At 45.3% G+C, this 27078-nt stretch overlaps 2 protein-coding genes across 2 annotated transcripts; one reads left to right on the top strand and one right to left on the bottom strand.

Moving 5' to 3' along the window:
• The first annotated feature begins 389 nt into the window (after positions 1-389).
• On the top strand, positions 390-9123 carry LOC144113151 (receptor expression-enhancing protein 5-like). Its single transcript, XM_077646069.1, has 3 exons — positions 390-651; positions 6388-6610; positions 8883-9123. The coding sequence occupies exons 1-3, from the start codon at positions 431-433 to the stop codon at positions 9057-9059; spliced, it is 621 nt and encodes a 206-aa protein (XP_077502195.1). The 5' UTR covers positions 390-430; the 3' UTR covers positions 9060-9123.
• A 147-nt stretch (positions 9124-9270) lies between these two features.
• LOC144113150 (uncharacterized) lies at positions 9271-25020 on the bottom strand. Its single transcript, XM_077646068.1, has 4 exons — positions 22931-25020; positions 19586-19776; positions 16544-16874; positions 9271-11591 (listed from the first exon to the last, which is right to left on the bottom strand). Exons 1-4 carry the CDS (start codon positions 24545-24547, stop codon positions 10521-10523), a joined length of 3210 nt encoding a protein of 1069 aa, XP_077502194.1. The 5' UTR covers positions 24548-25020; the 3' UTR covers positions 9271-10520.
• Positions 25021-27078: the final 2058 nt, after the last annotated feature.

Genomic DNA, 27078 nt, shown 5'->3' with positions numbered 1-27078 from the left:
GACGTACGATTTTTTCCCGAGAAAACTACGAAGTTTCTTGCAAAACAGGTTCATTCCTTTGTGTGGACACATTTGCCCATCACATATAAAAATTTAATTGAAAACAAAAAATGGTCATAGTGACGTTCGCTGTGTAAAAAAAGACGAAAAAGCGAGAAGAAAACTCCTGGTGTAGTACTGCGGTTATCTTACATGTTCTGTTTAGGAGCATGATGTTTGTGTGTGGCGTATTTGATGCAAGCTACTCGGATCGTTTGGAGGTTTTTATTTAGATGCTGTATTCCGCCTCACGGCCTGTCCAGCCTACATGCAGGCCATAACTGAGATTGGTGCCACAGAGGCGGCGCGCGCCCACGCGATTGTGCAGAGGTTGAAGAGAAAGAAAACGGCAACGCCCGTTCTGTCTTCGCGTGAAGCTAGGTTTAGTAACATGTCTCCTCCGGACGGCAACAGGGTAGACGCCGACTCCAGCGAGGAGGCCTCGACCAGCGAGGGCAAGCCTTCCAACATCGCCATGTCATCTCCGCCGAAGAAACCATTGATCTGTAGGATACTGCACCGGTTTCACTGTCTGCTCAGAGCACAAATGTACGCAGACACTATCCTGGGCAGATCTGCGGCGGAGCTTCAGGAGGCGTCAAACATCAAAAGGTATGGACGCCACGTACTTTCGTTGGCTGCACTGTTTCAAGAATCCCGTTTAAATGCCACGACGGATGGTTCTCGTCATTGGCCTTAGTTTAATTAGCCCTAGCTTCGTTAACCCTAGTTTCATTAGCCCTGCTGTCAGCGCAGCTTGCAGTTGCCGTTGCTGGTATTTTCCACGATTGTTTGCTTTTCGATTTCTTTTTATTTTTAGAGCAACTGAATGGACTGGCATGTGGGGTTTAACGTCCCGTAGGGACACAAGGGGATACGAGAGACGCCGCAGTGGAGGGCTCCGTATTAGACTACCTGGGTACATATGCCTGCTATGTTTTCCTCTGCGATTAGGCGACAGGCCTTTCTCTGCGTTTACTGAGACGCGGAGTGTCTATCGTGCATACGTCATGGCGCCGCTTCCGCGGGCATTTCTGTGCGCTTAGTCTCGAGACATCTCGCCGTAGGTCGCGGTATTCGTGGGATCTGATGTGGGTACACAAACGGACAAGCAACTCGAGATTAAAGCGGCAAATGCCTAGCTCTCAAATGATGCTCCATGCAACTGTGTGTACCGATTTTTATTACTTCTCTGTTAATCCGTGATTAATCCTATTGCCTTAGGTTAATGTACTTAATCCCTATGACCCTTGTGGTACAGGGGATTCACCGCGATATTATGAAAATCTGCTGACGCCATTGGCTTGAGATCCTCTGTTGAACCCTGCCGCTTTGTTCGAGTTTTATCTGCGTGTGCGGTGAGATAGAAAGAGGACGGACCATATGCCTGGGGACCAGGCGCAACCTGACATATGTCCCATAACGTATGTCCCACTCCATAACGTCTGCGTACGGAGAAAAGCCGCGCGCATGTCTGATTCTATTATAGCCCGCCCTCCTCCCCCCTGCATTCCATGCTTCAACACAGGGGGCCAAGCCAGATCAAGCACCTCATGGAGCGGAAGTGCGACGTCACATAAGGCCTGGTCTGCGGGCCCATGTGGAAAAAGTATTGTAGGGCTAAGCTTACCAGCTTAGAGCATTAATCAGCGAAAGCTGCAGAAGAACGGCAGATTGGGCGAGTTGGCCGGTAATCCATAACGAGCTTACCGCGGGACAAAGAACCTGTCCTGGGCTGTTCAATAAGTTCGTTGGCGAAAGCTGGTTTACCCACCGCGGTGGCTCAGCGGTTAGGGCGCTCGGCTACTGAGCCAGAGTACGCGCGTGGGTTCGAACCCGACCGCGGCGGCCGCGTTTCGATGGAGGCGAAACGCAAAAGGTGCCCGTGTGCCATCCGATGTTAGTGCACGTTAAAGATCCCCAGGTGGTCGAAATTCCGGAGCCTTCTACTACGGCACCACTTTCTAACTCTCGCCTTCCCCACTTTCCTTACGGCGTGGTTGAGGTGTCCACCCAGAAGTGAGACCGTTACTGCGCAACTTCCTTTCCTTAAAAACCACTAAAATGCTGGTTGGCAAATGCATTCTTTCGGCGCTCTCTTTCTTCCAACACTACATGTGGCCACGCGCTCGACTAACGTACGGCGCCGGCGTCTAGGCCCAAGCATTTCCATCGTCACCTGCTACGGCACCATCGGTCGTCGTCGCAGCACAACCACCGTCAACACCACCGCTAGCGGCGCTGTCTTGCACGTTCAACTCGGATTTCACGGCGCTCCCGTCGGAATGGAGAATATATTCACTTCCGCCGGCATGGCGAATCTACGAGCATCCCACGGAGCAGCATGAACTGTGCGGCTGCGCTTTTGAGGAAAGGAAAGTGCGCAGTAACTGTCTCTGTGGGCTCCGCAGCCACAGCCGACATGGCGAGGAGGGCAGGGACCAAAGGAAAGACGTAAAACAGCGCCGGGTGCAGGCAGAAAGGTGGATGTGAAAGGAGAGAAAGACGTGCCGCGGCTTGTCGAGGCTGCGGCGGAGTTCTCCACTACGGCACCTCTTTCCCCCTTCCATTATCGATGGCTGACTCTGACTCACGTTTTGAGCAGCACAAGTTGTTCTACGTGTATCCGCTTTGGCAGTGGTGTAATTATTACAAGTGACAATTTTAATTAATGCATGGTTGGCAAAGCTAACTTATTCGGAGATGACATGAACGGACAGTAAGAATAAACGGGAAACAGCATTTTCGGGCTCGTTCAAGCAACATCTCGCCCATATGTATGCGGGTCCTCGAGGAAAGCCACGAGGCTTTGGAAGCTCGTCACTCAATGGGGGTGTACTGGCCCTTCGGGGCTGGGATCTAGGGGCCTAGGGCCTCACCCCAATATGGCGAGGGCTCCAACTGCCACTGGGCGTATCTGTTGCTAAAGCCGTAGTCGTCGCTTCGTATAGGACGCGGTTGTTGCGAATCGCGTCTCTCCTTTTAGTATTTCTTCTTTTGCGTCTCTTAACTCTCCTACTGTATGTACAGTCGGGTATAAAAGTCTCCGGACCAAGTGTTCCTCAAACGAAGGTGATAGCTCTACTATTAGGTGGCTGCAGGAGACCACACTTGTGGAGATGAAAGAAGAAAATTTCTACTTTCACCTCTACAAATGTGGTCTCCAGTCGCCGTACAGCTATCTGCTTCCTTTGAGGAACACGTGGTCCAGAGACTTTTGTCCCCGACTGTACCATCGGGAGGCAAAAGTAACAGACCCCCTCCAAGTTCCTGTCCGTGCCACTCTGCGTGGGGGCGCCACCTGACAAAACACTTCTGGTGTCGAGACCAGCGAAGTGGGCCCGTTTAGCACCAGAAATGTGCTTTGTCGGGTGGCGCCTCTACGCAGAGTGGCACGGGTCGGAACTTGGAGGGAGGGGGGGGGGGGGGGGTTCTGCTACTTTTTCCCCTGATGGTACGAGGCAGCCTCGTACCATGTGGTTTAGCGAATGTGCTTTAGCCCGAAACGGTGGACAGTCCCGTGCACTTTCCTTTTTATTCTTATCGCCACACACACTGGGTTCTACCTTGACCGCGGCTGCTGCGATTCGGTGCTGGTTAAGTGCAAAAGCAGCCCGCGTAACGATACGAGTTACGACTGCCGTTGTACTCCCTAAATGAATTATAACAAGGCTATTACAGCTTTCGCTGTAAAAATTCGAGAGAGCGTGACGTCACGCGGCCAGCCTTCGCTAGCCGTGCTCATGAAGCGCCCCCCCCCCCCCCCCCCCCCCCCCACTCCCTTGCCGTTTTTCGCTCTCCGAGTCAGTCCTAATGATGCCCTAATGTTTTGGTGTTGATATGTTTAGTGCGAGCCTCTGCGCGACCCATGGAGGACAGAAAACTCAGCAGAGGCCCTCGCATGGTGGACCCTCGCAATCCGAACTGCACGTCTGAAAGTGTGCCCGAAGTCACGCGCTTTCGCAGACTACTGGGAGTATTTGGCCGCCGGCGCAGCCAGTAGCAACGCTGGGCCGGCTGGGCGCAGCGGCGTCGTCTGCTGCATGTTGTCTGCTGCGCATGCGCACTGAGACGACGGTCAAGTAGGGGGGGGGGGGGCGCAGGGGGGGAGCCGGCTTCAAAAATATGACCTAACTGCCTCTCCCGAGTTCTTTCCTTCCTCCATGACGCGACCCATGGCGCCGGCGTCTACACTCCATCCTAGAGTCACTAAATAAAAATAAAGTCTTTATTTAGTGACTCTACTCCATCCCTGTAGGTCCTCGCAGCACTGCCAAAGCTGCAATGAGTGCATAGGCGACGTTCTGACGCCGCGGAACGTAGTGCCAGTATAAATTTAAATAGGCATACGGGATAGCATGCTTTAAAGTGCGCATGCGCCAAATGCTGTTTCATATCACACCTTAAAGTATGCTCGCGGTATGTATACTCTATTTCCCGTGTTCATCGTGCGCGACTTTTGCGTGCTCCAAAACATTTTTTCAAAATGACGGCTTCCTTCGAACACACCGTGCTTCGAAGCAGTACCTCTCGCCTTGGACTGAATTCGTCGTTGTTACTGCTGTTTTCAGTGCGCTCACAAGCCATAAATGGGACACCGGCACCGGGCTTTCGCTTCGTATCATCTCGCCTATAGCAAACCGTATAAGCGATAAATTTGCCTTTTTTTTTTTTATTTGGAATGACTGGCCTGCCGCTTCTAGCCCTACAGAAGAACGTCGGTTTTCTGATAAAAAGGCTTCTAACAACCAGATGGCGCCACTAGGCTGAGCTTGTCGTTGCGTTTTGCTTGCGTTAGCATTCATAAGCGTATGTACGCGTATGATACGTAGACAGCATCGATTTATACTCTTTGCTAACCGTATCTGTGTGCGTCGCGAGCAGACGATACGCAGACGACTGGACGGATGAACACGTTTAACGCGCTCTCCTGATTGGCCGAGGTTCTGCCTTTGGTAATGCTGCAAGTTAGATGGAGTATAGAGCAAGGATGGTGTACAGTCAGTTTGCCGCGTTGGTCCGCGCATGCACATGCGTAGCGGTGAATATCACCGAACCTATCACGTGGTGTGACCACGCAGGGGACACTCACTCAGTTTTACAAATCAAGAACGAAAGGGCTTGTCCCTGCCAAAGAACCTCCTTGAGATAAAAGGGGCTAGTCCAATCCCTGCAGTGTGACCCGCCACTCTGCATTTTCACAATAGCAGGGCCATGAGAATCGGCCGACGCCATTGGCTGGAAGGAGGTCCTTTGATGGGGAAAATCGCTTTGTTCGTGTTGCTTCAAGGTCATCGCCGGATGCTCCCTCCGGAGTTTTCTTTCCTCCACGCGCAGGTCACTGGCCTGTCGTGTGAATCCACTGCAGTGATGTTTAAGACAGTACTATACACGGATCACAAGGTAGTGTTCCCCTATGACCCCCTGATAATTTATAATCGAATTTTTCTCATGCTGTTTCGGTTTCAACAGCTCTGGGATGTAAAAAGTTGCGTTCAGGTCATGTGAGGCATGTGAAAACTGCAATTTAATCGCTGCTGCTTCATTCAATTTCCAGCTATCGAGGCAAGCTGGGTCTAGCGTAGTAGTAAATTAAAACGACGAAGCAGCGGTTATATCGCACAGCCACAACCACCATTCAGCTGTTGAAACTGGAATAGCACTAGAAAAAATTTATTATAAATTATTTTGAGGCCATAGACGAACACCACGTGGTGATCCATATATATCGATGCCTTACACCTCATAACAAAGCACAAAACTACCAAAAATTTAAAGGCCTATACTCCTTTAAACAAATGACCGATTAGTACCCATACCACGCTAAGACATCAGTGAACTAGAGTGAGAAACTAATTTTTCTTTTTTTGGTACTAAAGCAAAGGAATTCCCTAACGATGAGACACTGTCGGTCATTCACCCTTGAACCAGAACGATGGATCAGTGAAATGCAGTTCACCATCCTGTCACAGCAAAACCTTGAGTGCCAGCAGAGCGGACGAGGATCAAGTCAGGCTTTGCTGAAAGAGAGAGCAAATGAGCTTTGATTTGATTTTCAGCCACCTCTCATAACGTGCATGGCTATAACCTTTTGCAGAGACAATCAGAATGGGCTGATCTACGCATTGGGCTTATTTGAAATGTCCAAACATGGTCAGGGGCCCTTAAGAAAGCCCCAGATGGTCAGAATGCGGAATCCCTCACTACAGCGTCCCTCATAATAGAATGTTGCTTTTTGCATGTAAACATTTATGAACACTTGTCCCTGAAAGCAGAGTTTCCCTTTCTAAATGTACATATTTCAGCGTGCTGTTTGGGGTTTTCTGACTATGACATAATTGTTTTCAGGGAATTTCTGCTCTACATCCTTGTGATCCTGCTGATCCTCTCATTATTGATTGGCGTGTTTGGAAGGCATGTCAGCAACTTGATCTGCGTCCCGTACCCGGCAGTGGTCTCCATGATATCCGTTGACAGCAACATTCGCCAGCGTTACGTGAAGTGGATAACATACTGGATGGTCTTTGGCTTTGTCAATGTTGTTGACATGATGTGCCCTCTCATAAGTACCGTAAGTAACCATTTACCGCAGCACTCCAAAGCTTTTCAGACATGTATTTATGGCAAGATTCAGTGAGCCACCTGAGCAAGGTCGTGGACGGTACCCCGGCCGCCGCGGCTGCACTTATATGGGGTTGAAGTGCAAAAACACGTGTGCTGTGCTATTTCAGTTGATCAAGGGTTTACTAGAAAGTTTTTGTAGCTCCAATGAATATGTGACCACACCTAGAGCACAGCTGCAAAAGGTCTAGTTGGTTCAAGTCTGACAACTCTTTAGTGCACTAGTCTGGTTACTGACAGCAGCTGGTTTTTTTTCATCCCTCATTGCTGTCCTAACAAGAGTAGCGCTCCAAGAAGTCAAGCTAGAGAATGTTTCTTAAGATATACAACTAGGTAGCAGGTTCACAAATTTCTTAGAAACTTTCAAAAATGATGTCTGTTTACGCTATTTTTCCTTGCAGCCTATGTTGCAAGGAGCATGGGTTGCAAAGAAAAACATTTAATTTCACTTTCCATTTATGCTGCACTGACTTCGAGATTTTATTACAAGACAGATGTGAATCAGAGCTGTAGGCCAGGAGAACAGAGAACGTGCATTCATTTTAGCGAGGTGTTGTCCACCGCATTCCACCTCTAAAAACAACTTTACATGATTAATGTGGTGGTTGATGGTATAGCCGACACATGCTCCTTTTTTCGCTTAATAACCAAACTTCTACCTCAGGCCAGACCTGAAAGCCATGATTAAGTACAATGCTGATGTATTTGCATGTAGTAGGAGCACCCTTCATCCCATCAGTGTCCCTATATGCATCTGCCGCATCTACAATTGGCAGAAAAGTTTACGGGATGCATATGCTTGGGAAAAAGTTTACTGCAGCACTGCCTTGCGACTCAGTTGCCTGGTAATGATACCAGCAGGTGGACAACTCATGTCCCCTCATATTTGCAGGCATTTTAGGCAATTGGCTTGTGTGACGGTGCTGAAATAATTTATTTTCTTGCACCCTGTAAACTTTTTCTGCCAGTTGTACTTATAGAGCAGTGCACACAATCTTCACTTCAATCTTAACAGTGAAGACATCTTGGTTGTGCGAGGAGTAGCATTATGAGTTTGTGTTGGCCCAGTGCTTAATACATTTTCAAAATTAGCAGCACACCAAAAATTAACTTTGCACAGAACGGAGTATAGTTGTTAAGCAACTGTGAAGTATGCTCAAGAAGTACTTTGGTTTGGGCTAGTTGGTGCATAGCTTCTGGATGATGTCTGGACGGCGCGAAAAGAACAAGGACCTGTTTTTTTCCTTCCTGTTGTGTTCTTGTGCCTCTTTTGTCTTTGTTCTTTTCGTACCATCCTGACATCATCCAGAAACTGTGAAGTGTATGCCATGCTGGTGCCATACCAAATCTTGTATGCGAAAAAATAAGTTCAAAGTGAAGGATATATAAACTAAATTACTTAAAAGTGCCTTGCATTAATCTTTTATGTGTGACAACACCAAATGCTACACACGTTTAAAATTCAGTGCCCTGACCCCCCTCATCTTTCATGACCAAAAGCTTGCTACAATGCTGCTTCCCTCTTATGAAATGGCAGATAAAGCCTACTGAAGAAAAGGAACTACGGAGCTGTTAGTGGGAAAATGAATTAAAAGAAGCAAGCCCAAACACTGTGTGCACCCGATTCAATACAGCATAAAAGAAAAAAAAAGCACAGCCAGCTGCTTTTACCATATAAGCAATTTCATAATTTTTGACACCATGCTAAGATCGTCAACTCTTTCAGTTGGCAATATCTGATATCATGCCAAGCAACGAGACACAAAAGTTCGTTTTCCGGGACTAAATTTTGAAATAATTTGTGCCAGTGACAAATGAAATACGAAAAGTCATGTTGCTGTCAAAATTTGCCAAATATTTAATCAATGGCTCTTCATTGAAGGTGCCAACATAGGTGGAAAATGACTATTTGCCAAGCTGACATATTATGATGAGAAGCCAAAGTTTTGCATAACATAACCACTGTTGCAATATCAACTGCAGCAGATGCTGTGCTACACTTATTCGGGATATTGTATTTCGTGACTTTTGGTGCTTGTCCACAACTTGCTCCACTTAGTCCCAACAGCAGCATGAAGCAAGAGCTTGTGCGCACCAACCTGCTTTGCATAAATAAAAGCTCCACTTCATTCAATAATCATTTCATAGTGTTATATCAACTTCAATGGTAAAAACAGCAGCACTCAGCAGCTCCTAATACTGAAAGCATTCTTTTTTTCCAGATCGTGCCCCAGTACTATCTATGGCGGACACTTTTCCTGGCTTGGTGCTTCTCTCCATACAAGTGGAATGGCTGTAAACTGATTCGGGAGAGCCTCTACACAAGCAGGAACATGCGGATCTTGAGAGTTATTGCTTATGTTTTTTATGAAGCAGCAAGGATGCTGACAGTTCAGTAACAACATGCCGAATGCTTGCAGCCAGGTCTGAAGTCTTGTGGACCACAAAGGGGACATCACAAGTTCTGGTTATTCCGATAACCAAAAATAAAAATTTCCACTAGAGTGTATTTTCTGTATAATTTGCATGGACGTCCCGGGACACCAAAGCCAGTAAAATTGTTTCATAGGTGTGTCCGGAAACTTGTAGACACCTTGCTGCTTAGAAAGCTTCATTTCACTTTGTTTACTGCAGTAAAAACATGCAACAGCTAAACAAATAAGAGATACACTGATACAGTAATAGAGGAATAACTTAAAAACAATGATACAAACGACCACTAAAACAGGGCAAACAAATAAGAGCGACAGGACTAATTCACTAAGTAACAGGACTGCTAGACTGTAAAACACATATAGGTGTATGTATTTAATCACTCTGAGCACATCAGATGGACCAATAATGCATTTCTTCAGTAAAGCACTGAGTGACTTTCTCACTTGGCTCACTGTGCACAATATTCATACGTTGATATTTTGAGTATTTTACAATTCAGGCTTTTTACAGAATAGTCTGCGGCAAATGCTGCTCGGCAGCTTCTAATTCCCATGTGTGAATTGAATTTCTGATAATTTGCGCCACATGGTACTTGGCACCGAGTTATTTCTTGAACGTAAATATGTTAAAATATATGTTACAAGCTTGCCACAGCTTCACAAAAACAAGATATAAAAACATAAAACATAGGTGTCATTTGAGACTCCACTAAAACAAGAGCTCAATGAATGACTAAACATAATGCATACTTGAAACCTTTCATAAAAAAAAGGAAGTTTGTGCTCAGTAATGCTGTGCTGATTTCCTCCTGCTTTTGTGTCCCAATGGTTACAATTGCTGTGAAAATAAAACAGATTAGCAAGTTTATATTCAAACCATAAAAACACTGCCCTCTTGTGGGTGAATTTTCGTTTCTTGGACCAAGAGAAAGAGACAAGCTAAAATATGCGCATGCTCTGTACAGAACTTTCTAGAAGTGGGAATGCAGTATGGCATAGAGTAGACATTGTCAGGATGTACTACTGTAAAGCAGTCTAATGGTACTTCTTTAGCAACTTGCAAAAGGACAGCAAGATGTACATGCTTAGGAAGTGCTAATGTTGAAAAAAAAAATGCTTCACTTGGGCGAATGTAAAAAATACCCACCAAATCCACAGTAGTGCATACCTTTCCTAACGACCTCTACATCTCAACAGCAAACTGACATTTCAGTATTGTTCACTGCTGCAATAGACAGCAACACAGCTCAGAGCTGGAAAGTACACAGTGCACGCAAATGCCTGCACGACATACCTGACTTCTGTCCCAAAAATTCACTACAATTCACGCAGAATGCAGAAAACATGGCGTTCTTGACAGCAGTTTGCAAGGGATATACTTCACACAAGATGTTGCAAATGACTGATGGAGAAACAAAAATGGTCTCACAATAACATGAGTGAGTAAGTGTCACTTTCCAGTTGTGGGATCTGCTGCATTTCAAAGAGATCCCGCTGCTGCTGTGTCTGCTGTCGAGGTGGCTGCAGGTGCTGTGGGTGCATCTGTGATGGCTGCAGCTGCAGCTGCTGCAAGTGCAGCTGCTGCAGCTGTGCCTGCTGTTGCAACTGTGGCCGCTCCACTGCAACCTGCTGTGGCCGTGGTGGCTGCAGCTGTGGCCGCTGTGAGGTGTCCACCTGAGCCGGAGGAGGCACCAGAGGAGGATGAGTGGCTACAGGGGCAGGGGGCACAGCTGCTGCAGTAGCCTTTGCAGTGTGGTGGCGAGGCCTCCTGGCCTGAGGCACAAGGGTGGAACGGTCAAGTTTGGCAGGCATGGGAATTATGACAGGTGGCTTCTGCACTGTTACTGCTCGTGCCGGGGGATGCTGTGCTGCAGTAGGGGCATCGGTCAAACGCCTGCGTTTTCCAGGACCTGACATAACAGCTTTGTGTGCGCTCTTAAGGTGTACCTTTAGGTACGACCTAGACACAAATCCTTTGTTGCATAGTGGACAGAAGAGCTTGAAGTCCTTCGTATGACTTGTGACAACGTGACGTTTGAGGCTGTTCCACACGCGGAAAGTTTTCCCACAATAGCTGCAGCGCATGGGCCGCTCACGAGTGTGCATGCGTATGTGCATTGACAGGGTCAGCCTGCTGTTAAACTTTTTATCACAATATGGGCAAGTAGTAGTGGGGCCATTTCCATGCACACACACTCGGTGAGCTACAAGGCTGGAGCCATACTTGTAAAAGACGTTGCAAAGCTCACAGTAATACTCCCAACTGCGGTTGCCACTGTAAGGGCGTGGCCTGGGTGTCCTTTGCTTGTCGTGTGACAGGCGGTGAAGATTAAGAGACCGCGTCAGGGCAAATCGCTTGTGACAAGTGGGGCACTCATATGGCAGATCTTTGGAATGTGCCTGCATGTGCTGCTCATAATGGCCTTGGGTCTCGTACATGTTGCCACATTCTGTACATGTGAATCCAAGACCACGGTCATGGTGCTCCTTGTGAATCTGCACCAGGTAAAAACAGAGATAATACAAATAAGAAAAGAAGATGCAACTGGACAACCTGGTAAGGTTTTGAAGATCGATGCCTCCTCTACTTCAATTCCAGACACACTGCTTAATTCGCAATGGAGCTTATTAGGGAATTTGTTTTGTTTACTCATCACAATGTGGATGTGGAGAGGTGGCTTCTGTCATAGTGTGAGCTGCTAGCATAGCTGGAAAATGTTCCCAAGTGCTGCCTTGTGAAAAAAGAACGCAGAACAAAAATATGTACACCCATTTCTTGTGGCATCTGACCAGTTATGACGTTCTCTCCTTCTCACTGCACAGGTGAAGCAGATCCAAAGTATAGAAAATGAGAGTGAGAGGAAAACACGGTAATAGGACAGGGCTTCATTGGCCGGAGCCAGCTGATCTGCCTGGAACTGAAATCAGAGGCACTGCACAGATTAAAGAAAAGGGAGTATAACCTACCAATTCGAACACAACACAGGTGCTGAACTCAAGGTAGCAGATACGCATAACAGAGGTGCTGTGCAATGGCCTCTATTCTGTGTGCTAATAATGATAATATTGCTTATGTTTTCCTTTTTTTTTTTCCTTGGTCTTAGAGCACATCGCAAGTGAGAAAAGTAGCTCTTTTAATCATCCTCTGGTCGAGATGTGCATATGCGGGATGGGAGGGGATAAACTGAGTTAATTTTTTCATGGAGGTGTCGATGCAAAAATGAACTTTAACCAGTTTCTACCAGTAGCAAAAGCAAATATATTCACCATCAAGAGAGTCCATCTTCAAAACAAATATCTCTTGTGATCTCATCAACTTGTCCTTTGCCAGCCATAGCCACCAAAGTTTTGCAACCTTATTACACTAACTGATGTCTGCTGCTACACCTCCTCTTGCTTGCCACCTGCTCGGTCGCCCAATTACATTACAATTACCTGACCTATGCATCACATGCCTGCTTGAGCTCACTTCTTCTTAATTTCAGCTAGAATGTAAATAGCTAGCGCATGCTTTCTAATTCATGCTGCACTCTCTTAATACTAATCTTATCACTTTCCTTTCTATCATGCACTTTGTTGTCTTCAGTCACCTTTCAAGCTAGCCTCTGAGCAATGCCCCCATTATGAGTACTGTTAGAATGCACTGTTTTCCTTTGAAGAATATCACGCAACTGCTGCTCATCGTTCAGAAGTGTCTGCAAGATGCACTCCAATACACATTATTATTCTGCTAATTTATCTCTCATGATCTAAGTCTGCAGTGACTCTGGCCGCTCCACCACAAGTTTCTGTGGCCGTGGTGGCTGCAGCTGTGGCCGCTGTGAGGTGTCCACCTGAGCCGGAGGACACCTCTCTCTGACTAATGGACGGACTGTACAATCTCTGTGCAGTTCGAGGCTGAAATGGATGTGCAGTGTACCAAACAATTTTCTTACAGCATTCAAATAGCGTGCTTCAATGAATGTTTGCGACATCTGCTGTTGCCCCATGAGCTCAATAAAATTTTTCAAAACAAGAGTGGTAATCCACAGTCCTACAAAAGGGCATGCATATCAGAATACTTTTGAAATCCCTCACCTGTTAGTAAATGGCATCATAGCACACCACAACAGGTGTACAGAGGACTATACTGGCTTGTTAATTCTGCTACCCCACAACCTACCATAAACTTTCTTTTATTTACTAGACGGTTGATCGTCACTATTATTTCTAAACCAGCTATTATAGTCTGGTCATTCAGGTCCCCAATCAATCACGAAAGCATTTCCAAAGTTATTTGTCAGGACAATGTCATCAGCAAAGTGGTGGATGCTAAGGTATTTCCTCTTAAGTCTTTTTTCAATTCCAGCACTCTAATACTTCCTGTAGATTGGTGTTATGGGGTTTAATGTCCAAAAGCGACTCAGGCTATGAGGGATGCCATAGTGGAGGGCTCTGGAAAATTTCGACCACCTGGGCTTCTTTAACGTGCACTGACATCGCAGGTACACGGGCCTCTGGCATTTCGCCTTCATCGAAAAGAGACCGCAATGGCCGGGTTGAACCCGCATCTTTCAGGCTAGCAGCCGAGCACCATAAAGTTAATACTTTATGGTGTTGCAGTCATAATTACTAAAGTAATTATGACTGCAAAGTAATCTTCTGCAAAATAATTATTAAGAAAATTTGCTAAAGCTACAGAAAAGGTCTCTCCCATTTGCTGTTCTTTCGGTTATTAAACTTCACTTCTGCAGCGTGACTTTTTGGCGCAATTTTATATTACAGATTTTGGCTGTACAGTGCTATAATGAACCTGACGGTTGTGCGGATTGCATTCATTGTATCCGGGGTTCGTAGTAAGTGGACTCCTCATTTTACAGCCAGAAATACAAAGTCCAACGAAACTGGCGTTTATTTCTTACAAAGTTCGTTATGAGCGTCGGAACACAATGCTTCCCAAGCCTTCAAGATCGGTCATACTTTATGTTCCTCGCTGAGGCCCTAAGTGCGAACAATTAGGCTGCTTTAAGAACAGGGTTTGCAGCAAATAGTGCCAGGTTGGCCTCCTTGTCATCGTCGTCAGATTCCCTGCAGTAAGGCAGCGCTCGTACTCCGTGTACAGTGGCTTTGTCAGTATATGACTTTGCAATGGTCGAGTCATGATCCGCACCAATGAAGCCATCTCAGGTGAAATAATGTCCAACCATCTGTGCATCCACAACGCGTTGTTATAAATCCACATACTTTTAATCACGCAGATGTTCAACTGTGTCCTCACGCATTAAATGCCCCATAAAGCACGTTTTACGGAGCACTTCTTGATGCACTCTGCAGTCAGTCTCATCTATCATTTCCACAGGAGCGAACAAGGATATCCGAACCAACATCGCAATCTGCTGTATTAATTACTATCAACATGAGTGTGCTTGACTAAAAGTGCAAAGAACACGTTCACTAGAACCATTCTTTTTCTCATGCTGGCACCATCTCAACACTTCTTCGAATTTTTTACAAATTCATCACGCTTGCGAAGTGAATCAGCAAAGCTTAAATTCCGTTGTGCCAACAACACTTGACCTCACTGAACCTGCTCCAAGCTTTTGTTCTTCAACCCAGAAGATATAACTTCTTCAGCTCTCTTCAGGGTTGACCGACATGATCCAACCTTTTGATGCAACCGTCATGATGCGCAAACATGGAGGAAGGAAAACTCAGGAGAGGCCCTCGCTATCCGAGCTGGACGCCGAAAAAATACAGCCAATTTACGTAGTTAATCAAATGCGAAGTAGGTGCGCTAACACTGCTTATAAGTGACACAAAAGTGCATCAGCATTCTACGAGGCCGCTCCGCCTTAGACTAAGATGCGCAACACGGCGTTGCCATCGTGTCCTTTGCGCTTCAAGTTCAAGGAGAGAGAAAAAGAGAGAGCAGAGGCGGCTTGCACAAAGCAAATAAGACAAGTCTTATTTATAGTCATTTGATTCGCAGTGTAAAGCTTGTCTCGGTTTTGAGAAAAGGAAAGGCGCACAGCTAGTTCACTTTGCCCTTGGCGTACCAGGAACGCTGACTAGAATACTGAGTTACCCAGGTTTTAGTTGGGGTTCATGGTGTGCTTGAGGTGTCTAACGATAAAGTGAACTAGCTATGCACGTTTCGTTTTTTCAAAACCAAGAGAGGTTTTGCCGGTCCAGGCTTTGGAATGCCATCCACGAAATCCGTGATTGCGGCTAGAAGTGCTAGGCCCTAAATGTGTGCCAGAAATCACGCACTTTCGCAAGGACTATGGCGTCGTCTGCTGCAATGCCAGCTGTGCATGTGCAAGCGCGCCGAGACAGTGGCCAAGTAGAGGGGGGGAGCCAGCTTCAAAAATGTGACGTAACTGTGTCTCTTAAGTTCTTTCCTTCCTCCACGGCGTGAATGAACTGGCTGCTAAATTCTACCACGAGGCAGCCCACCAGCGCCCTGGGTTGCCAACTGCGGAAACATTTTTAGCATGTTGCCAACTGAAAGCCTGACATGCAAATGGTCATGGTGCAAATGGTAATGGTGCAAATGGTACAGCTGGAGCACCACTGCAATGTGCACGCAAAGGCTCATCGGGGAGAGCACTTCAGAGAAAATCAGATTTTGTTCTCTAAGACGCATCTTGGGACGTTGAAGTGGTACCGCTGTCATGTGGAAGCTTTTTTTTATTATGCGGATTATTAAGGCCAGTAAAAAACTTTACGTAAACGGTACCTTGGTGCAATTGTTTCAGGCAGCTGTTTTTCAATGTGATCTACAACTTTTCCATTGACACTTTCTTCCTTGTCAATAATTAAAAAGTTAGCTAATTAGGCCTAACTAATTAACTTTGAAGAACGAAAAAATACTGCTTACTAGGTCACGCGGCTCGACACAATCCTCTGTTGGTTTCACATGGCTAGGACACTCAAGTGTTTTTTAAAACCTTGATTACAATTAGCTGGGACACCTGGTATTTACCTCGTGTTTCAGGGAAGACTTTTAAGCAATTTTCAAAATTAGGCTTTTTTGGGGTAAAAATATGCCTTTTTCAGCATAGTATTATCAGTGTTGGTGGACACCAGAAAACAGGTGAATCGTTTTAAGTAGTAAGCTGGTTAACTAATTTTCAATAATCAAATTTTTAACTATTAGAGTTAGGCGCATAGTTGCAATTAGATTTGTAGCCGATCGTTAGTAATAGCCATATCAGTTTTTAAAACTTCGAAAATGCGATTATCCTCGGCGCTGTGATTCGACAAAATCTGGCTACATCATGCCAAAATACATGCGCTTTCAAAAAGCATGCAGGCAAAGCACCCTTTCCAGTGCATGTAACGAGTCAAAAAACCCTAATTTTCCTTTGACAACTGTACTTTCGCAAAATGAAATTGGAGAAACCTGCAAGTGAAAGTGTCATTTGTTTTTTGAAAATTTCAATTACAGTTCACTGCGCTTCACTCACCTTGTAGGTTTCCTCAGCTGTAAAGGTGCGCTTGCAGCTCTCACAGCGAAAGAACTGGGCCTGGTGCACACAACGCACGTGCTTGGTCAATTCAAATCGGAATGTGAAGCCTTTGTTGCATTCACTGCACGTGTGCGGATACTTTCCAGTGTGGGTAACCTCATGCTGCCGGAAGCTCTTGCTGCTGTATGTCACGTAAGAGCACTGGCTGCAGTGTAACTTTTTCACCAGAGTCATAGTCGCATAGTCATCTTCAGTAAGCATGCTGGCATGCATGAGCACCATGTGTTGTTGAAATCGCTTCTTTTCCAGGAACTTCTTCGGGCAGTGGCTACAAAGAAAACAATGCAACACAATTTTGTAAAATAAGGTAAAAGCCAAATACCACTTCACAAATTGCATTAGCTTAATTCTGCTTTGCAGGAACTAGTGAAAATAAAGAACATAAATTTACATCTTATTTACTAGCAAACACAACCAGTTTTACAAGGATTAGAAGGGGTTACAAATCCAACTCCTGAGCATTTCACTCCTTTAGCACGGCTCAATAATCAGACCATTTGTGCTACTTTCATGTTTTGTCTAACAGAACGTTATTTGTTTACTAAGAACCTTGCAACTGAACCAACAAATTTGTATTGTAGTAGAACACGTTCTTGGGCAAGTTGGTTCATAGCTTGAGTGGATGAAGCGCACAAAAGACACGGCACATAGGCAAAGACGGACACGTGTCATGTCCGTCTTTGCCTATGTGCCGTGTCTTTTGTGCGCTTCATCCACTCAAATTTGTATTGCAGGCCAAGTGGTCGAACTCATGGCATCAAGCATGATGTCATAAAATTATGTGCTATGACTGGGTGTGCTGCATGTGACTTGACACTGCCATGCTCCTTTTTTGATACCATTTGAATGTGTTTTGTGCCTTGCATGCTATTACTCATATACAATTCTAAAAAAACTGCTTAAAGCTCGAAGTATCTAAATTTTTCATGCTCTGAATGTCATTTCTCAGAAACCATTTACATGATGCTGCCAGCGAACGGAGCTGTGTCAAAATCATCATCACTTGTAATGCACAAAGGTATGATCAATCACCAGAGATACTTCATGTTTCTGCTAATTTCTCTCTTATAAATCACCTTCTCTTTGCTAAAATATCCACATTTGACATTGAAAAAAGGTAATCTATCAATGTAGACTTATGGTGAATTCCAATCGCAGGCCCGGAGCCGTCTGCACGCTCTGTGACAGAGCGCCTGGATCCGGCGCAGAGCGCGTGACCTGAAATTGCGATTGGAGTACACTTGCTCTGGCCAGAGCATGCAGGCCAGGGCATGTAGGACGCCGCTAGCGCCGCTGAAAAAGAACGTCACGCAAACTTCCGGCCGGATCCGCCAATTTCGGCGGAGCAGTCCCGACTGCTCCACGGAGCAATCTCGGCGCGGCAACTGCTCCCTGTCTACGATTGGAAGACGCGATCCGTGCCTCAGATCTGCGTTTGGAATACAGTTGCTCCGAAAAGAGCAGGAAACGTTGCTCCAGAAGTGCTCCAACTCTGCGATTGGAAGTCACCATTAATTTATTTCAGGGTTCACAGTCAATTATGATTTGTTAGCCGAGTCTACAATGACATTGCAACAAGCATATAGCAACACTATCATAGTCTCCAAACAGCAGTATTCATTTCCCAAAGCCTACAAGATTTAATTTACATGTAAAAAAAAACTTTAATTCCATGAAACTTACTGACCTACACAGCCTAGTCAAAGCACTTGTTGAAGCCTAGGGCTTTATCAAGGGTAGACACACCAAATATTTCTTAGTGTATTTTTGCTTTCAAATGATGCATAAGACATTAGTAAACATGAAACATGTGAAATTCTCTTACGCTGAGTTATTTTATAATTGAATTTCTTCTCCCTGTACAGTATTGGTTCCAGTTTCAGCAGCAGAACAATGGCTGCCGCGTCACAAGTAGGTACGAGATCACGTGGGGCACATAAAAACTGCAATACAATAATATTTTGGTCAATCGCTATCATGAAGGCTTCTGAAGTTGTTTAGCGAGAGAGTTGGAGTGAATTAAAACAACAAAGCAGTGATTATACTGCAGCTTTTGTATGCCACAAGTGATCACATACCTTCTTGTGATGTCACAGCCTCCGTTTGGTTATAGAAAGCAAAACTGAAACTACAGTTGAGTGCTGCCGAATTCCACATGGCATCATTACAAAGCAAAAACACACCGTGAAGAATATGGTGTCTCCATCTCTTTAATAGAAACATACTTCATCAGAACACAGAAAAAATCCATAATTACCCACAACATAATTTAAAGCCAATCAATCTCATAGGTCACTTTAGTACCTGCTGTACCTAGGGAGGTTCCTTCCAAAATTAATGCATCAGTTTTCATAGACGACACAGCCTATGCTCTTGTACACTGTGAACTTGGTTGTAAGTGCGATTACAATTAGCACACATAAGCAGTCAGAGGCACCCTAGTAACTTGCCTCTAATACTAATGTCCGGCTCGTGATGACATGATTCAACAGCACAGAGAAGAGAAAAGAAGGATGCAAAAAGTAGAGTGGTGTCCACTTATTCCTGTCTTTGCTGTCTGTACAGTCGAATCACACCTTGCCTATAATTTGTGGTGCAATGCCATTGGAACTCATAAAGGTAAGCTGTTGCTTGCATACTATAACTTTTTTTAAACCTTAAAAGGGAAGGTACAGCACTCCTGCTTAGCCACCAAGCACACGAGAAAGCCACCACAAAGAGTGTGCTTGAAAAAGAACTGAGCATGACCCTTTTGCAGAAATCCATAGTAAAAAATGGTTTCGTACGTGGCTTTGTTTCACAGCTATGAATTTCCTAGCATAGTTAGTGATTAAAAACACTGTACTCCTCTAACAAAGATGATTAGGATACACTGAATCATATCTGTACACAGGGCATTAAAGCAAGCAAAAGTGCACCAACTTCCTTTTATGTTCACTACAGTACACTAGAACCTAATGGAACCTAGAGTCAACGAACCTGCAGCCATATTGGAAGTCTCTTGTATGCACACGCTTGACATGCTTCAGCTTGTAGTTATTCGTAGTGAATTCCTTTGGGCAATGGGGGCACTTGTACATCCGCGTTGTGTTATGAATCTTTCGATGCTTGCGTAGATTGCTGGCTGTTGTGTACTTTTCTTGGCAAATGTCACACTTGAATGACCGGACCTGTATAAAAGGAAAAACAGAGGATTTTAATGTAAAATGTAATAACCCAGCTGAAGGTTCAGCATTCAAGTTCTTTGCTGTTGCCACACTAATACAAAGCTGCACCAAAACAGAAATGAAAATGGTTCCTTTTTCTCTCCTTTCTTGCTTCCTGCACCCGACAACAATAAGCCTGAAGAGGGATGGTCAGTTGTTTGAAGAATGACACTCCTTTTAAGTATAAAATGTAGAGGCTGCTGTCATGATGATAGCCTTCTGTTCTGCTCATAAAAAACGGCAGCAACTGCTTTCAGCGAAATGTTACACAATCAGAAAATCTGACACCACTACACTTTTTACATTAGCAGTAATGATGGTTATCATAGACAATGATACTGAATGTTATTCATGTGTGCGATTCACAGTGAGGAAGAAGGCAAAAAGCAGCAATGTCTGACTAGCCTTTGAATTGCCTGTTAAACTTCTATTTTTGATAAAAACATAGCTAGCGTTGTGAATACTAATAATAAAAAAGAGAATATTCACTAAGAGTCATAATGTCCAGAAGGAAAGCTAGCAACAATCAGTTTTAAATAGGGACATTGAGCATCACTACCTCGAGATTTTCATAAAACTTTCAACTCTACTGCCCAATGCATGGGCATTACGGCCCATCTACACAGGCCACATTCCTGCCATGTAAACATTGAATATGGTGCCAGTAATGCAAAACACTACGTGTTATTTACAACATGTGCAGTACTACCAAATTCAATTTCTGCTAGTTACGGTTCTGGTAACATGTTACAACAGTCACATGTGCACAGGCCATCAGAGGTATGTTTATGAACCCCATTTCTTCATCATGCAATGCCATCAAGACTGGTAATGCATACCTTAAAATCAAAGTGTTTTATATGTTCCTTCCCATTGATGTTTGCTTGTATAACTACTTGTACAAGAGAGCCACTGCAGTGGGTCAGTGGCTATGGTGCTCGGCTGCTGACATAAAAGATGTGGGTTCAATCCTAGCCACGACAGTCGCATTTCGATGGAGCCGAAATGTTACTGCACATTAAAGAACCCCATGTGACCGAAATAATCCGGAGCCCCCCACTATGGCATCTTCCATAGCCTGAGTCGCTTTGGAACGTTAAACCCCATAAACCATACCAAACTATCCTTGTGTACGAAGAAGTCTTGGGCAAGCTTTCTGTACTCTCAAAATAAAATTTAGTGCCTCTACTCCTTCCCAGCATGAATACACATGATATTGAAAAAAATTTTTCATTGACAGCTTTGCATTCTTAAAAAAAGGTACATCTCCATCTCTCAGATGATGTCTTGCATCTTTTAGATTATGTATCTCATTTTCAACAACAAAGTTACATGTTTATATGTGTACAAGTTGTTCATATTAAATGCAGTGCTAATATCACTAGTCATTTTGTTAGCCAACGAATTATCTGTCATCAATTTGAGCCTGCCAGTTCAATACCATAGACTTTAAGAATTCGACATATTTCCTCCTTTGTTTATCACCGACAGCCACAAATACATAACAGAAAGGGACTTATCACCTCAACAGCTTCTTTAAACCAAGCTACATTAAAAATGCAAGCCAGAATGTTTACAATGCAGCCAGCTGTCTCTTTATAACTCACACAAGCAAGGCTTCAACTACTGTGTGTTAATGCAGCAAAATTCAGGTACAGCTGGCGGGATGTTTGATCTGCATTTAGGTCAGTTTGATTCGGCTGATGGAGTGGCATTAAACTGACAAGGTATTCTGTACAATAAAAGCTAGGTATGGCAGTTAGATAAGCCATATCTTTGACAGCTGCACTTAACACAGTGCATAATAATTGTACTTTTCATGTAAAACTCTATAAATTTACTAATTTAACATTCGCATCAAGTTCAGTTGTTTTTAAGGTATTTATACAATTTGTGACTCATCAAATATCAACTTCTCCAAAAAGTGGACTTTTACATAAAAACAGCAGTATGTGTAAATAAATTAGATTAGGCTACAAATGAAAAAAAAGGTCCCAGTAGTATAGGATAAGCAGCAGGGTGCACCCAATGGCTGGCTTCTTCTTGTGCTCACTTTTGCTATTTTTGCACTACTTAAATGAGCCTTCACATTGACTCATAAAATGCATGCGTGCTTCATCATCATGGTGTCCACGACGCCAGGTGCAGGCTATTAGCCATTCTCCTACTTTATATGCTGTTTTGCTTGTGCACCTGAAAATCTGTACTACTGTGCATCAGCCAATAACAAAACAACATATTTACATCTGCTAGCAAGCAACTTAAAAGCCAGAAATAGTAAAATGTTAACACTTTAAAGAAGAATGTGATGGAACTAAATGATTCAAAATTTGACAAAAACTTCCATGACAGTTTTACCTCCAGCCTCAACTGCAGCGGACTGATTTTAGTATACTTTTAAAATACAAATGAATCCTGGCCATAGCGGCCGCATTTTGATGGGAGGCAAAATACAAAAGCACCCGTGCGCTGTGTAATGTCGATGCACGTTCATGAGCTCCAGGTGACCTAAATTAATCCGCCACCCTCCACTAAGGCATCCCTCATAGCCGATGTGAGCTTTGAGACTCAAAAATCCAAATCACATAACATTAACAGTAGTTCCTGTTGCCAAAACCAACAAAAGTGCACAGTATAAGGTGGTCCTGGGATAATTAAATGCCAGAAACATAAGCATTAGTTGTTTTACTACATCAAGTTTAATCTGGTGTAGAGTAAATACAGAGTTGCTGCTGACAATCACGATGCTGACTGCAGGCATAAAAAATGCGAAACTGCTGATCACACATATGCATCGGACAAAGCATGACCAAACAACCCTTCTTTAGGCACAAGATATATCAAGGGTGCCTTGTGCACTCAGCCCAATATTGAAAGGACCTCTCTGTACTGCTGAGAAATAATGGCACTGTTCTTTTGGTCCTCATTACATGCATTCCAGTGAGAAAGCTTTTTTTTTCCCACTGAAAGGCTGGTAATAACAGACAATATTCATTGCAGATGGCACCACCACAAGTCTACACAAAATGAGTCTGTTTACACATGTGCACGTTAAACCTACACCACTTTTGCATGGTGAACATCAAGATGATCACACTGTTAAGACAGGAGTACCAACCTTGTTGTGCGACTGCACATGGACACGGAGAGTTGACAGGGACTTCAGCTCCTTGTCACAGATGTTACAAAGGTAAGTCTGCTCACTTGAGTTTTCTCCAGTTTTAATCTGCATGTGTTTGCGCAAATGTGTCTGAAGCATGTCACGATCTGTAAACACTTTGCGACATGTTTCACAGGGAAAGACTTGCTGATCTGGATGGACTTCCATGTAGTGTGTTGCTAGTGCTTCTTCACTGTCACACCCAAGATCACACTTTGCACACTTTTGTTCCTTTTGGCTAGCACTGTTCTCAGATTCGCCCTGTTTACCCGATGTTCCATCTTCTGTTGCGTTTCCACTGCTTTGTTGTTTATTCAGCATCTCGTTTTTATGGAACTGCGTGTAATGTTTTCGAAGCCCTCGATAACTCAAGTAGAGCTGAGAGCAGCATTCACATCGATAATCCTTGTGAGTCTCTTCATGTTTAGCCAAATCCTCAGGGGTTGCAAATCCTTTCCTACACTTTTCACAGCAATTTGGCATGCCTTTGCAGTGAGCAGCCTGATGCCGCTCCAGTGTAAACGCTGTTGCAAATAGCTTGTCGCACACATCGCATCTGTGCGGATGCTCACTTTTTGGCTTGTGAGTCCAAGAATGCTTCTTGTACTTTAACCGTGAGCTGAACGTTTGGCCACATTCCTCACATGTGTACGTTTCATCTGATTTTGCTTTGTTGCTTGCTTTTAAAGCTTGCCTCTCCCTAGACTGCTGTTTCAGTGCCTTTATGTTGAGAGGTGCAACCTTAGGAGTTGGAGTTTCTGTTGCAGAAGCCTTTGCAACAGAAAGTGATTTTTTAAATGAGGCTGTTGTTTTCCTGGAAGGCATGGTTGATTTTTTTGCCGGGGATAATTTTTTGGCGGGTAACGATTTTCGCAAAGACGTCGCTTTTCTCCCAGCAGTAGTTGCTCTTCTAATTGGCGCCGAGGCTCTCCTGGTCCGTTTGACTTTGGGGGCCTTTTCATACGATTCATCTGAGCCGCTCCAATCAGAGTCCGCACTATCCCGATTAAAATCATCGTCTGAACTACTACTGCTTACGTAACGAACGGTGGCTGCATTGCGTGTCCGACTCGACCTTCGTGTGGTGTCGGGTAACGGCGCAACAGGCAATGCCTTCAATCGTATTTTCATCGGATTCTTTTGCTTCCGCCGATCGCTGGAAAGCTCATTCGCCGGTGTAGCATTTGACTGCAGTTCGGCTGGTTCAGTCGGCTCCTCCACATCAGGCTCTTGAGGTGGGTTATCATCATTTACTTCCTTTGATTCCTCCTCCTCCTCCGCCGCCGCCGCAGTAGGATCATCATTCAAGTCATCAGGCAACGCCGCCGATTTCAATGTGCATAATGGTTCGCCGTCGATAGATGGTGACCGTACAAATACTTTGTCATTGACAGCTGTCGAGGCGTCACTTTCGCTGTCTGCCGCACCTTCATTTACAGCTCTGTACTTCGAGCAAGTTTTCGCGAAATCTCCAAAAATAATGCGAACATAACCAGCAGCTGGAACACCAACGGGGAAAACAAGCTTTGTACAAAAAGGCTCAACATCTATGTTTATGAATACGCGGGTTTCCATGACCGCTCTCGCTAGTACAAAGAGATGCTGTAAGCCAGACGATGGCGCTGGGAAATCGCGCGCTTTGCTAGCTTCTCACATCGTACCAAACCACTACGGTTTACAAACGCCGCGAAAATGGTCACTTCTGTACCAATCGTATAGGCGCCTCAGCCTGTACTGTCGCATGCACTAAGAAACACGGCCGTCCAAAGAGCCATCAGTGCTTGTTTTTCATCACCATTGTTTTCCGAGAGCAGAACTGCAGAGAAGTCAATCGGCGTCGTCAAATACTAGCAAGCTCGCAGAAACGACAGCATAGTTCCGGTAATAGCTGGGGAAAACGCGTGGCCACAAATCAAAGTACGGCATTCCAAATGACCACGAAAGGAAGCACTGTTTGTACCGACGTTCACAGCGCGGTGAGCATATTCACAAGCTTCGCCAAGCTGCCAAGCTTCCCGCAGCGGTCGTGGTGGAAAGCGCATCCTAGCAACGCTGTGTTGGACATGTAGTGAATCTGGATATCTGTTCTTTGTGCCTCCATCAGATGGCGACACCACCACAGTGAGCAAATGGAAATGCACAACTGGATCTTGCGGATATGCTTGCGAACATGCGAGCCGCGACGATGCAACACCGACGCCGGAGGTCTGGCGCCCGTTAGCCGTAGTTGCTGAGGCTGACAAAACTTTATTGCTCATAAGCGTAGAGGATTAAGGCAAGTTAGCTAGCGGGCCGCAGGCCGTGGAGACCATGGCCCTTCGACAGCTTTGGACAGAATGTCGGGGTCATCGCGGGACTTTAGCTTATCCCATGCTTATTTGAAGGGATCAGGCAAGAGTTCTGGGGGAGGCCTACGGACTTGGCACGCCCAGATCATTTGGTCGAAGTTATCTTTCACACCGCAAAAGCGGCAGCAGGGTTTAGTATCCTTATTTATGAATTGAGATATGTAGTTTGGGTTTCGGAGGGCCCTCGTCTGTAGTTGTCTCCACATGACCTGTTGTCGTCTGGTCTGTGTTTTATGGGGTGGTGGGAGTGTTCTCCTTAGTGCCTTGTAATGTGCATGGAGTTCGTGGTACAATATGAATGGCTCACCGAAAGGTTCCGGTTGCTGACTTTGCGCCACCGCTCGGCCGACTAATTCTCGAGCGTGTTAGTGGGCAGCCTCACTTCCCGGATTCCCCGCGTGAGCTGGGGACCATATGAGTTCAATATCTCTCAAGAGACGAGAGTGTCTTATTTCTGTGAGTATTTGCGCGGCGGGGCCGGAGACCCTACCTCGAGCGAAGTTGCTGATCGCCAACTTCGAGTCGCTTACTATATGGTAGTAGCGTCTGTAAAGGCAATGGCCGCAGCGATGGCGGCCTCCACCGCGACTAGCGGTCTAGAGGTGTAAACCATCTCCGCCATAGCCAGTCTTGCTGGTTGATTGGCGGGGTGTGTTACTATGCATACAGTGTACTTGTTCTGGTTCTCCGCGTCTTCTACGGCGTCGACGTAGAGGACATCCTGCAGCCGGCTGAGGGTCTTGTGCAGGCTCTTCGCTCTTGCTTCTCTTCGGCCTTGGTGCGCGTGAGGGTTCATATTTCGGGGGAGAGGTTTGACGGTGATCCTCTTTCTGGTGTTGCTTGGGATAACTTGGGGAAGATCTTGCAAGGGTTCACCTTCAATCCCCAGCCTGTCGAGTATTCTCCTGCTGGCGGGAGTGCTAGACAGGCGCCTTATTTTGGGCAGTTTGTTGTGCTTCCTTGAGTTCCTCGTAGGTATTGCGGACCCCGAGTTTGAGTAGCTCCTCGTTGGGAGTCGAGCGGGCCAGGCCCATGACTGTTTTATAAGCCATTCTGATGATGACGTCGACTCTTTCCACGTCGTCTCTTCTGAGTCTTAGGTACGAGAGCGAGTATGTAATCTTGCTTATGATAAAGGCGTCTGTTAGCTTGAAGAGGTCGTGTTCTTTCATGCCTCTTATTCTATTAATAATTCTGTGTATTAGTCTGGCAGTTTTGTGGACTGCCCATTTAAATTTATTGATCGTGGAGGCGTTGCCAGAGTCCGTTTGCAGCCTGATCCCCAGGATCCTATCTCCTGGACCTCTGTGATTTCCACGCCTTGTATAATGACTGCCGTCAAGGGCGCGTTTAATTTGTGTTTGTGGAAGACCGTAAGCTCCGATTTTTCAGGGGAGCATTCGAGGCCTGCTTTCCTGGCCTCTTCATCGATGGCGTTTGTGGCCGCGTGTAGAGCGGCCTCGATTTCACCCTGGGAGTCCTCCATTGCCCACACGGTAATCGTCTCCGCATAGGCTGTGCAGTACGCCAGGGATATTGTCCAGTCTATCTAATATCTTGATTAGTGCCAGATTAAAGAGGAACGGAGACAGGACAGCCCCCTGAGGAGTGCCTCTACTTCCCAACTCAATTGTGTTGGATTTGAGAGTGCCGAAGTGGAGTTCCACCGTGCGCTCACTAAGAAAGGCCCTTATATAATTGTAAGCCTTTCTACCAGGGTTAATTTCGTTTAGGTGCTCCATTATGGTATAATGGGAG

This window comes from Amblyomma americanum, chromosome 1 (genome assembly GCF_052857255.1).
Source record: "Amblyomma americanum isolate KBUSLIRL-KWMA chromosome 1, ASM5285725v1, whole genome shotgun sequence".
NCBI classification, from domain to species: domain Eukaryota; kingdom Metazoa; phylum Arthropoda; class Arachnida; order Ixodida; family Ixodidae; genus Amblyomma; species Amblyomma americanum.
This window is presented reverse-complemented; position numbering and strand designations above follow the sequence as displayed.

Bases quoted from the DNA above. Each gene is read 5' to 3' on its own strand.
- LOC144113151 (XM_077646069.1), top strand. From the start codon at position 431: ATGTCTCCTCCGGACGGCAACAGGGTAGACGCCGACTCCAGCGAGGAG. The intron at 652-6,387 runs GTATGGACGCCA...AATTGTTTTCAG, and splicing joins GAGGCGTCAAACATCAAAAG to GGAATTTCTGCTCTACATCC. The intron at 6,611-8,882 runs GTAAGTAACCAT...CTTTTTTTCCAG, and splicing joins TGTGCCCTCTCATAAGTACC to ATCGTGCCCCAGTACTATCT.
- LOC144113150 (XM_077646068.1), bottom strand. From the start codon at position 24,547: ATGGAAACCCGCGTATTCATAAACATAGATGTTGAGCCTTTTTGTACA. The intron at 19,777-22,930 runs GTTGGTACTCCT...CCTTTTATACAG, and splicing joins ATGTGCAGTCGCACAACAAG to GTCCGGTCATTCAAGTGTGA. The intron at 11,592-16,543 runs GTGAGTGAAGCG...TACCTGGTGCAG, and splicing joins CAGCTGAGGAAACCTACAAG to ATTCACAAGGAGCACCATGA.